The sequence below is a fragment of the Frieseomelitta varia genome, unplaced genomic scaffold (genome assembly GCF_011392965.1).
Source record: "Frieseomelitta varia isolate USP_RPSP 00005682 unplaced genomic scaffold, Fvar_1.2 scaffold_418, whole genome shotgun sequence".
In the NCBI taxonomy this organism is placed as follows: domain Eukaryota; kingdom Metazoa; phylum Arthropoda; class Insecta; order Hymenoptera; family Apidae; genus Frieseomelitta; species Frieseomelitta varia.
In genome coordinates this window covers 443,602-456,828 of record NW_025110166.1, presented here as the reverse complement: position 1 = coordinate 456,828, position 13,227 = coordinate 443,602, and the positions used below count along the sequence as shown (strand labels likewise).

At 25.8% G+C, this 13,227-nt stretch overlaps 1 protein-coding gene across 6 annotated transcripts in view; it reads left to right on the top strand.

The window, feature by feature from the left end:
- LOC122531822 (ras-specific guanine nucleotide-releasing factor 2-like) overlaps positions 1-11,289 on the top strand; it is an 84,552-nt gene extending 73,263 nt beyond the window's left edge. For 4 of the 6 annotated variants that reach the window (XM_043660056.1, XM_043660054.1, XM_043660052.1 and 1 more), the window contains 6 exons: positions 743-763; positions 6,764-7,136; positions 7,337-7,434; positions 7,870-8,152; positions 8,443-8,640; positions 9,988-11,289. In XM_043660056.1, the coding sequence (XP_043515991.1) occupies positions 743-763; positions 6,764-7,136; positions 7,337-7,434; positions 7,870-8,152; positions 8,443-8,640; positions 9,988-10,206 (1,192 nt within the window). In that variant the 3' untranslated portion in view covers positions 10,207-11,289. The remainder of the gene's footprint in view (positions 1-742; positions 764-6,763; positions 7,137-7,336; positions 7,435-7,869; positions 8,153-8,442; positions 8,641-9,987) is intronic. The other 2 variants (XM_043660053.1, XM_043660055.1) reach the window with 2 other exon arrangements.
- Positions 11,290-13,227: the final 1,938 nt, after the last annotated feature.

The following is a 13,227-nucleotide window of genomic DNA, read 5'->3' as shown; positions in this document are numbered from 1 at the left end:
ATTAATTATTCTGTAAAATATCTTTATACATGTGATTCATTCTACTATTTATTCTATATAATAGCTCAACACAGATATGTAGAACAATCTTACCCACATCAAATTCAAAGAAACTGAATCAACGAATGTTTCTCGTTACAGACAAATAAAAAACATTGAAAAAATTGTTGCAACTAACTAATCAATTGTGCAAAACATTCTTACAGTGTACTATTTTATCTTATTTTTTATACACGAGGAATGATTTACGGGTGAAATCTATAGTTATTAGATTCAATGATGCTTTTCACTTTTGTACGTATATTGTTTATCTTTGAGAAACGAAAACGTCGAAGTTTCAAGATTTTTAAGTTTAAGTTGATGTAATTAGGCAATTTTAATTTTCAGTGATAAAATTTAAACCTATACACTTTCTATGAAATACATATATATGTTGCGATTTAATTAGAAAATAATCGATGTGTAAAATGTACCTTCGCGATTTCGTACATTTCATACGATTCTTCTACTGAACATACTGTATTTTATTCTTACTTCTTTTTCAACAACATAGTGTCAATCTTAATAGCAATGTAAATCGTTTGTATCTGATCGAGGTGTTTATTTCGTATGTATTTATCTGCTGTTTCGAATGTACAAACATCCCTTTAAGTACCTCATGAGATTAATTTTTCAATCCAGAATAATATGTTAATTGTTTTAATGCAATTTTATTTCATATGATGTTTTGTATCATTTATAGCGTTGGACCTGTATCTATCTGGTAAGTGTCATTATTTCTGCTTCTGAAACACTGCTATTTTCAATTCTACGTAGTGCATGACGAAACTCTTTTTCACCGACTCACCTATAGACTCTCGTCGTCGTTTAATATTGCTTGCGTTCACATGAAGCACTTTGCAAAATTTGTATTACATTCCTGGCAAACGTTTATCAAAAACAAGACTCGTCGTGTATAAAGAATACAATGTCAGTTCTCATGCAATTGGATGTAAAATTACAAATAATTGAAACTTCAATAATTTGTAGTATAAATTGTAAGATAGTATGAAATCCTATTTCAGAGATTTATAGCTTTTTTTTACAATGTTTTTTATAAACTCTCTATTATTCTCAATGATGAACAAAATTTTGAATGCATGAGAATATCTTAAAGGTAAAATTTTCTGCAGAGTATTCAAGTTTCGTGGTACAATCAAGAAGGATTCTATGTGCAAAAAAGAATTTTCTCATTTGAATTTTTATTTTTCAAAAAATCGAATTCGAAGATTTGTCAATTTTATGTGTATATTTGAATTTAACTAATCAAGTACTAGAGCAAATAATCGACAAGAAAATATTCTACGTACGAAAAAATAGATTGAAGATAAAATCTTTTCGTGAAAGGCTTCGTTCTTTAAAAATATAAACTTGTTTTATTAATATTAATTGGTACTAAATTTATTTATAAATATTTTTATTTTTTCAGAAATGAAACATTTTATTAAAAATTTGTATACTTTATTTTTAATTTAGTTTTTTACATAGAATAATCTTTTGTTTATTTTCTGATCTTATACATATGAATATATTATTATATTATTATATAAGTATATTATTCTTAAATAATCTAGAATTAGCCTGATTCGATTATAATTAAGATGTATTCAAAATTGACTTTCAGGAAACATTATATATTAATTATTTTAAACAGTCTATGTAGATGAATTTATTAAGTGACATATTTGCACATTTTTCTCTGGTATTTTATTTTTCATATAAATCTGTAGCTTTAATGAAGGATAAAAATATGTACAAACGAAATTAAAAAACAATAAGTATAGAGAGAATAAAACAAGATAATAACAATACAACATTTTAACACTTTAACATTTTGTGTATGTTTTTACAATTTTACTAAGATATATGATAAAGAAATAGAATTATAAAACTAAAAGTATAAAACAAGTATATATCTTGAATATATAACGACTTTTAAATATGAAAAATATTTGGAACAAAGAAATAACATGTTTTGAATCGTTTCATAAAAGTAAACATAAAAGTAGAAAGAAATTTTAAAAATATATAAAAAATATAAATATAAAAATAAATGTAAAATATAATTTTTATACAAAATTTCACTTTACGTTTTCTATGTTTTATATCTTATATTTTCCCTCTATTCTTGCACATAGAATCATTTTCTCCTCGGTTGTATAATTGAAACTAACAACAAGACACTCTGTATTATAATCTCCTCATATTTTCTCAAGTCCTTTTATAATTTCACGTTTTTTCGTTTTCGAAGAAAATAATATAAATCTAAAGCTGTATCAATATATTGTAATATACATAGTAATTTTTTAAACTTTTTTTTTACTGTATTACCTATTTCTATTTTTTCATGAATTATCTAGCATCATAGCGAGCTGAACGAAATAGAAATAGTTTAAACTTCTTGTGTTTATTGGCGTTCGGGATAATAGTGTTCACCACAATTATAATTAGTATAGTAACTGGACACAGCTATTGCATCGTTCGTATTTGTTAAAAAATTAGATAGCAAGGCGCACAAAAATTGGATTTTTAGATGAGAGGAATCATTCGTAATACGCTGATTTATTTTGTTTCAGTCATACGTGTTTTACGTAATCACCTATATTTTTAATGATGTAAAAAGAATTTGTTAATTTTAAAAAATTTGTTAAACTTTTCTGTTTAAGATACACGACGTATGATGTAAATAAAAATAAATTTACAGGATATTTTACTTTCACAGTAAATTCAAGTTTAATATGAACATTTTTAGTAGAACTAAACATAAATTTTGTCTTACCGTGTTACACAGGGAGTTTTATTACATGATTACAAATATTGTGCAAAATAAGATAGAACATTAGATTTTCAACAATAAAAATATCATGTAAATTGTTTTCCCAATTTAATATTTGTACAACATGAATGCAAAATGAACTTGTCACGTTTATGTATAATCGATTATTTATTACGAGTAACGAAGATCTTTAATAGAAAATTATTAGTTGCTCAAGAAAATACATTTATCATGGAAGAACTTCTACAATTGTGTGTGTTATATAAAACTTTATGAAATTTCATTAATACTGTATCGAGACACAACTATTATGATTATATTAGTAAAATTTGAAAGTAATCTGAAAGTATGTACAGTCAGTCATAGAAATCTACACTCATTCGTTAGATATTAAATATTTAAAAAATGAAACAGACACCATTTAAAATGACACCATTTTTAAAATACTGATCATTTCTAAATAAATCGAAAATACAGTATTACGAAAATCTATATGCATACTGTTAACACCACTCGAACCGAGCAATCGATGGAATTATTTCTTGTCGACATGAAGAAATTTATTAATTTATTTTTAGATATTTACTAACAAGGAAAACAACTAACATGTTTTTTAATGCTGACAAGTTCTAACGTTTGCATTCTACTGCAGTATTATCTCGCGAGCGTTTTATTGTCAACAAAACTGACATTTTGTCAATTGGTCGCTGATCTGCTGACCTGTTTTGATCAATGTCCTCAAAAAACGCTTGACATCGATTCTTGGATCGACGTTTGATTTCCAACATCATGTGAGAAGGCTGACGCAGGGCAATCAACCGTCGTATATTTTGAAATGATTGAATAGCTAACTTTAAAACAGGTTTGCAGGCAGCGAGAATCCAGAGGAAAGGAATACAGTTCGCGATCTGTAGCCAAGATTCATTATTCACAATTTAGAAATCAAGACGTGACACATTACCATCGCCTTAACACATGCAGTATATACACATATGTATATACTAAAAAAGAAACTTTTTTTCGATTATTAAAGTACGGATTTTTACGGTGAATTTGAGAATTTTTGACAATTTAAAAAAATAGAATCTCGATAGAAAATTGTTTTATCTACCAAATACTAGTAAAAATTTTACGATCAAAACGCAAATATTCTAAAATATTTAGAAACATTATACTTTGAAGTACAAAATACTATTACATTTATTTAAAATACATAGAAAAATAGAGTCAACAATTTCAGTTTAATTCGTGAAAGTTTTACTGTTCAAATATTTTCAAACTCGCTTTTAGATATCGTAATATATTTTTTCATATTATATGCATTCTCTGTAATTTTACATTCTAAAGTTTCCTATAAATGCATAAAAATACAGTCTGGCTGATTATAATAACAACAACAACAATAACAGTAACAATATCCTGTAATTACATAATTAATTGCATATGATTTTTCCATTTATTTATGTAAATAAATATAAAATATATATAAAAATATCGTAACTTTTTCAGAAATTATGTAACTTTGATTAATAATTAAATTAATATCTATAAAATATTTAAAATCCTTGTTTTTTTTTAAATACTTGAAATTTGATGAATGCAGAAGTTCTTCTATTACGTCGTCGCAAATAGCTAAACAATTCTGCGGAATATTACGTAAAGCACTCTGTATATAGTATTAATATTAATAATAATACAAAAATTTATCAACTACTAATTAAAAATATACTATTTTTATTTCTAGAATCTGTAAGAAAATGTAAACTTACTTTATATATAACAATTTAATGATACAAAAATATGTTAATATTGCAAAATATAATTTATTTGGAAATATCTCCAAATTGTACAATTCAGCGTATTTCGAATGATCAGTAGAGAAAGTATAATTTAGAATTTTTTTTTGTGATGTGCTAAGTAGTTTGTAGATAATAAAGAAAGGAATATGTGTTTTTTTTTTTTTAAATTAGATAGTACACTTAAATGTTCACTGCTGTCTGGTATGTTAAATATTATAAAACTATGAAAACAATAAAAGATATAAGGATTAAGAATAAAAAATAAGGATATAAGATAAAAATAAAAAAGGATAAAAGATATAAAGATATTCTTCTCACTTTAATTTTAAAATTCACATTTTAATCATTGACTGATTATTAAATTATTGTAAAAATCATATTTCATGTTGAATTTGAAAAATTTACTGATTATCATATTATTGTAAAAATCAAACAAAATTAACGGTGTTTGTAAATGAATTAAAATTATCGACGAAATTAATATGTTCTACTAAAAGTTTCAAACGTAGAGTACACACGTCTTTCTATTAAATCGAAAATCTCCAATTCGAATCGCGATATATAATTTTGAGATTATATGGATATATAATCAAAAGTATAATGGAAAAACAAAATTTCGTATATTTGAATACGCAATATCATGATTAATAAATTACTGTTATCGCCAGTCGAGTATATCGAGTGCCGTTTGTGAGTGCATCGTGAAGCGATCGCGATGTATTTAACCGATATGTATCTACGATTTCTTGTGAAATCGCGTAGATTAAAGAACGATTCAGAAATTTACTGGTTTGTTTTTAGACGATTCGCCCGTTTTTTTTTTATGCTGATAAGAAGTTCTAATGTCTACTGCGCTCCACCGAAATTATTGTCAGGAGCACTTGCCAATAACTTGGGTCGCTGACTCGCGCGCCTGTTTTATTTGGTATCCTCAAAGAATGATCGACGTCGATCCTTCGATCAATGTTTGATTCTTTACCTCACGGAGTTATGCGAGGATAGTCAGCCGCCCCACATTTGAAATGATTGATTAACGCCTAATCAATCTGTACATACAAAACATGATTCGGTATTTGAGAATCAAAATCTAGGATACAGTCCATCATTCAGGGGATCTCGAGACCTACAATCAGAAATCGAAACTTATTATTGACGATTTGGGAATCAATACAAGACATCGATTCACACCTGTCCTCACTGTCATCGCTTTCGCTTCAGTATAGCTGTCACAAAACGTCTTAACGCTGACTAAATGATTATTTATTTGAATAATATGAGAAATAATATATTAATTTATACATGCTGCATACATATTATCGGCCAAAAGATATGTGATAGATATATTTTGTATTATGTTTCATTTAATATTATACATATTTAATATTATACAGATTTTGATATCGATATCAATATCAACAATATCAATAATGATTTCTGTGACTAAAACATTTTAGTGTATATAGTATTTTAATATATGTATGAATAGTATACATATTTAGTGTGCATACATATTGCAGTCAGAAAATATCTATCATTGTGTAATATCGTCAAAAAATTAATTTTTATTAAATATTAAATAATATTATAAAATAATAATTGATAATAGTTATAAATCAATATTACGATAAATTAATAATAAATATTATAATAGTTTAATATGCTAAATTATTGTAATGTTATAATATTATAAATTTCTAAAATTATTAAAATTTATTATCATTTTTTATTTACTTATTGAGATAATAATTATAATAATAATTATAATATTTTTTCATGATACTATAATATTATAATACTATGATATAAGAATATCAGTTATTAAACTTGTTAACATTTATTATCATATTTTTTTATTTACTTACCATTATTATTACATTATCATATAAGTATATTATTCATAATAATTAATATTTTATAAAATGCTTCATAAAATATTACAAAATATTAAATATTAAACCAAATAGAATGCGAATAGAGCAAAAATGTACTTTCAGCCGATATTGTGTCGCATATTACATAATTGTGTGTGATAATCAAAACTTTTCATACTGTTCAAAAGAATAATCATATAAATGAATATAATACAAATGAGATTGTATAAAAATGAATTAAATGGAGAAAGAATTAACGTTTCGTTGTATATATCTAGGAGCAGTACATCGACAGCTGCGACCGCATTTGCAATTGCAACATCTGCATCAAGCAATCCGCCAGACATTGATAAGGATAATCGAAGCGGTTCTTACTATGATAAAAACAGCCGGAAGGAGTCGGTTATGTCAACCGCAACTATGATGCGAGTGTTAAAAGTTTTGAGGCATTGGATTTCGAAACACCCTCAGGACTTCGAATCCGATCAGAGATTGAAACATCTGACGATTAAATTTCTTGAGGATATTATTCGCTCGCCTAATCTTCTGCCGGCTGAACACAAAGCTGCGAACCAACTACTCCGATTGATCGCGAAGGAAGTGCCGGACAGCAACAAAGTGGAACTAGAAAAACTGTTGGCTCCTCCTACCGTACGTGTGCACAGAAATATCAAACAAATAACAGATATACAATAAATCGCTGTATTTTACTTTTCCGATAGTATAAGTATAATCTATAATTTTTCCGATAATATTAGTTATATTATTTTATTATTATTATTTATTTTTTATTATTTATATTATTTTCAAAATAATTTTATCATTCTGAAAAACTATTCACATATTTTCAGCTGAAAATTAAGCAAAGTATTGAAACGTTCTCGTCAGTTGAAGTCGCAGAACAAATGACATATTTGGATCATAAGATTTTTATGGCTCTCTCAAGCAAGTAAGTTAGCAAAAATTAATATTAATTCGCTATGAAATTGACTGTAAAACGAAAAACGTGAATCATAAAGATTGCAGATGTGTTTTGAAAAAATAAGATAGAATATTATATAAATTATACATTATATAAATCTCTGTTCTTTTAGAATGTAGCTGAGAAATAAATTTAATGGATTAAATAATATTAGAATTTAATTCAGTTATATATATAATTTAATATAACATAATTCAATATAAAATTATAATGAATTCGATGATTTAAATTTATTTTCAAAAAGTTTTTTAAATAAATTTAATTAATCTAGAAATTTAAAAAAAATTTAAATTAAATTAAGAAAGAAAGAACTGAATTTATTAAGATAAAGAGAATTCGTTTCATTGGCATTCAATGATATATACAAGTGCTGATATTTAATATTTAATCTGCTCTATGTAGAGAATTTCTCGGACAGGCATGGATAAAACTTGACAAGGCTACACGAGCGCCCAACATTTGTCTGCTAACAAAACGATTCAATGAAATGTCACAATTGGTTGCTTCCGAAATTGTCAGACGCAAGAGTGTATCAGCGAGAGCTGCAATGATTGAGAAATGGGTTGCAATTGCAGATTACAACAGAACTTTACACAATTTCAACGGTGTATTACAGATTTGTGCAGCCTTCTCAAACAGCTGTGTTTTCAGATTAAAGAAGACTTGGGATAAAGTTCCAAAAGCGGTAAATAAAAATGATACGAACACTTTTAGAATACTATTAATCCTTGAAGAATCGTGCTGCGTCGAGTTATGTTTTTTCATTCATATCTTTTGGAAAAAAGTTGAAAATATTAATTATTATATATATAGAAAAATAGTATAAATGATGAAATGATAAAAGAAATATGTACGTGGAATGTACAGTCGATCATGGAATTTTGAGGGTTTGCTGGATCGTCGTACTGATATTCCAACAGTTAATGGAAAATATATAAGTATAATAATGAGCTGTTTCGTTTATTTTATTGATAGACGGTTCAAATGATGGAAAAACTACAAAACATTGTATCATCGGATGGACGATTTAAAAATCTAAGAGAAGCTTTACGTCGATGCGATCCACCATCTATTCCTTACATAGGAATGTATCTATCCGACCTTTCTTTCATAGAAGAGGGTACTCCAACTGTGACTGAAGACGGCCTCTTAAATTTTTCCAAAATGAGAATGGTAAATAACTTTTTTTGTAGTAATATTATATCAAGATATTCTCTACTTTGTAGTACAAAAGACATGTAAAGTATTACGATTCAGTGAATTAGAAATGAGTGAATTTGTAATTGAAGCCTTAATACTGAAATGAATTCCTTAATACTGAAGTTATCGACAATTAAAGTATAAAATTTATATCAGAAAAATTCAATGGGAAAAATACTATGATACTATAAAGAATACAAGTTGTTATTTATATATTTATTGAAAATTATTTTTGATTCTAAAAATGCACCATTGTAAATCTATGAAGTTTCTGCAAAAAATTATAAATTAATTATTTTGACCACTTTGGTAATATATAATATATGAATAGTTTGCAAATATTTTTTCACAGGTAATTATTCAATGGACAATTCCAATTTTTTAAATGTTCCATATTTCAATTTTTTGTTATGTCAAAATGTTACAAAATGGCGGAATTATTCACTAATTCATTTCAATGATTAATTGCTCTCTCTGCAAAAGAGTTTGTTATTAATCTATAAATAGATATGATAGATGTAATTCTTTAATGTGAACTTATGGATTTTCAAAAATTTCAATATTATAAATATAGTAACAATTCGAAGTAGGAAAACTTGTTCTAATTACTTGTTTTACTAATGTAGTTTTAAAATGTTTTAAAAATCAATTTTAAATTACGTAATTGAAATACTGAAAAAATTGTACATTTTAGATAATATATTTTTATTTGTAAATTAATGTGAACTTTTTATTGCACATGTTCCACTCTTTCATGACAAAATGAAATTTTATTCACAAAAATGATAATCAGGGGTTGTCGTTAAAAAAATATTTATCGTTATAGGAACCTATCATTGGTTTGTGTTTTCCGTTGTGATACCTATAACACTTACGTTGGCGTTATCTTAAATACCAAACCATAACTCCTCAAAAAATTGGAATTTTTAATTTAATAATTAGATTATATGTTTTCATACTTTAATTAAATTGCAATATTGAACAAAATGCATATTATGCAAAAAAATTATTTTTTACAATATTTCGTGCGTAAAAAAATTTCCTACCAAGATTATATTATTAATTTTTTTTTTAAATAAATTTTTAATAAATTTATTTAATAGAAAAATATTATGTAAATATTAAGTATTATTATAATCATGAATAAATGTGAATAATAATATTAAATATTATTATAACATTATTATATTTATTTAATATGAATTCGAATAAAAACTCGTGAAGATTCTTAAGTTTTATTTCTAAAAGCTCAGAATAGCCGAAACTTTTAAATTTAATGTTTCACTCGTTGAAATTTCAAATTCTTCAACTTATTTTTAGATTGCCCACGTGATTCAAGAAATATATCAATTACAACAGGGATCGTACAATATCGAACCGGTAATGAAAGTTCTGAATTACCTATTGGATCCTTCGTTGCAGATCGACGACGATACTCTCTATCGCATGTCTTTGGAGATCGAACCAAGATCATCCAAGCTAAGTAGTTCAAGTTTACTTCATCTAACACCCTCCGTCGCCCAGAAATCCAAGAAATAAATTTAAGTATACACGTCCTTTAATTATCGATACGCAATTTATACTTGTCTTATCCTTCCATACCTACCATACCTATCCCTACACTCATTCGATTCTACATCTGGCGTGCGTATTTATATATATTAAGTCCCAATGTGGCCATAGTCACTTACATTCACGCATCACAGAAGAACTGGCCTAGGTGAAGGAACTGGCAGAGTAAGAGTTCGTGAGACAGAGAAGTTGTCCAGGCCTATAATATACTGTAACGCGTTCTAAAATTTCAAAAAATGTAAAAATAGGAAAACATTTCCAATCGATTCTAAAAATAGAAAAATTTGTTTCTCCAGATCTTGAAATTGTAAAATCAGTTAGAATCGCTCTCACAAATGTTTGCCTTACGATTGTGTTTCCAATTTTCGAACATTAATCTTCAACGTGAGAAATTTAAATTTAAATTTCAAATTCCATAGAACTATAATGTATTTTTTTCTCTTAAATTGAAATCATTATTCGTACTATGAACGTAGTTGATATTACAAGACGTTTAATTTAAAGATTTAATTTATTTTAGAAGAAAAAAGAAAGTAAGGGTTAAATTTATATATTGATTCGGATATTGACCATACATCATTTCCTAAAATTCCATTTACCTCACTACTTATGATTTATTAAGAATAATCTTGTCCATACATCAAACTAAGAAACATAGTGAAACATGGCGAAATATGGCGCATAAATGATGTCACGCGTTTTGGCGCATTCCCCACAGATGTTTCACACAAAGGAAAGATCGATGGAACTTATAGCGAATAACTTTTTGACCTAATGGTCTTTCTCCTTCGATAATTGCAGTTTATTCAAAAATTGTACATTTACATTGTATAGATATATCTGTGATGGAACAATACTATTGATGAACAATAGTTATTGTACATATCAATGACAATGAAAAATTGTCAATAATTTAAAACATAATTTTATAAAAAAAGATCATATAACAATCAAAGTAGGAGCTTCACGTTTTAAAATAAGACCAAATGAATTGTTATATAAACTTGTTTTCGTTCGTAAATATTGTTAAAAGACTGTAAATAAATGTTGAAAGTAAATGAACTATAACCTGCATAATTTATTTGAACCATGCATGAGATTTCAACGTTGATGTCTTCGTCAATTACAAATACGTTTGTAAGATAAGATTATTCATTCCGAAATTTAAAGATTATATAAGAATAAATATGTATGTACTCGTCTACGATGAATCTGAATATAAAATATTATAATAAAGTACATTTTTATTAGCAATTGTCCTTTTTTTCTAATATTTCATTCAACATTCCAACGAATATTTTAATTTTTCGTTTACTTAGAATTATCAAAAGCTTAAATGTTCATTATTGGATGAGGAATATATAATAAATTAAAAAATGCATCTTTAAACATATATATATATATATATATATTTGTTCAGTAAATTGTAGTATATATTGTAAATTGTTTTTGGATCACTAATAAATAAATAATAATTAATAAATAAATAAATAAATTATTTTAAGTATAGTAGATTATTTGTACGATACTCTAGTATGAATTAAACACCTCAAGGATTAAATCAATTATGAATTTCTAAAATTCTATGTATATGTATATATATGTATATATATATATATGTATATATATGTATATATATATGTATATATATGTATATATATATATGTATATATATACATAACTTTAATAAATTAACTTTATGGTCATATGACAAATTTTGGAAATTTTATTTTATCTGCTCATTGCTTCAGTATACGAAGCATTGTATGATGATACAACCATTATGCATGGTTTTAAAAAAACCGATGTAAAATAAACTAAAGCGCAAGATATAAATTGAAATTTAAATTGAAAATAATTATTACTCTGAATCTTCGTGTATCTTACAATTTTAAATATTTTACATATTTAAAAAGAAATAAAAGTTGTTATATGTACATTATAGCGACTATTCTGTATTATTTATCTCTGTGTATTATATACACTGCTCACAAAAATTAGAGGATATTTCAAAATGAATATGAAGCGATAAAAAAAGAAGCACTTAATTTTAATAACTATATGATAGTACCGATAGTACTATATGATAGTACTATATGATAGTACGTGATACTATTTAATAACTATGCTTCCGTCAGGAAATTCTAAATCTGTGTCTTTTCAACGTGCTTTTCATTCCACACGACGATGAAGACAAGTGAAAAGAGGTAAATGAAAAATGAAAACGAACAATTTTTTGAATTCTCGAATAATAAAATATAAAATCTCAATAGAGTTATAATATAATATAGCTATAATGTATCATTCAATCTTCACAAAATCACTCACATATCATTTATTAATTTTTGCACAAGTGCCAAGTTATTTTGACTTGACGCGGCTATTGTATTTCCCTGATATAAAAAATGATTCAATTTTATCTTACAAAATAATTCACTAATTCATAACGTAATTTTTAACAATTTATAATATAAATGCAAGTCGTAAAATTCATCTCAACAAATACCAGTTTACTATGAAAAAGAAATTATATAATTTTAAAAAATGAATTTGACTACGAAATTTCTCCCATTAGATGATCTGCAATATTTCACATTACATAATATATTCCTTTATGCTAAAAACATTTTTTTGATATTTTAATCCTTTACAAAGTATATAAGAGAAATATACGTATATATCGTGATTCATTTAGACTGTGAATCTACATACTAAAATAAATAAGAATCATATCTAATTCACGTCTAATTATGATATTAGTAAAAATATATCTTAACAAATTTTTTTACTTTAGATTAAATATAAATAACCAAATGTATTGTAAATTTTTCATTTAAATTTCCATCAGTCATTGTTTCAAATCATTACATTCTTTCATTAATAAAGTTTCGCCATGAAATTTCGGTGTAGAATCGGCAATATTGCCAATATATTTTTTGATTTTAATTCCTATCACTAGTGGTGCTACTGTGCAAATCATGCCTAAAT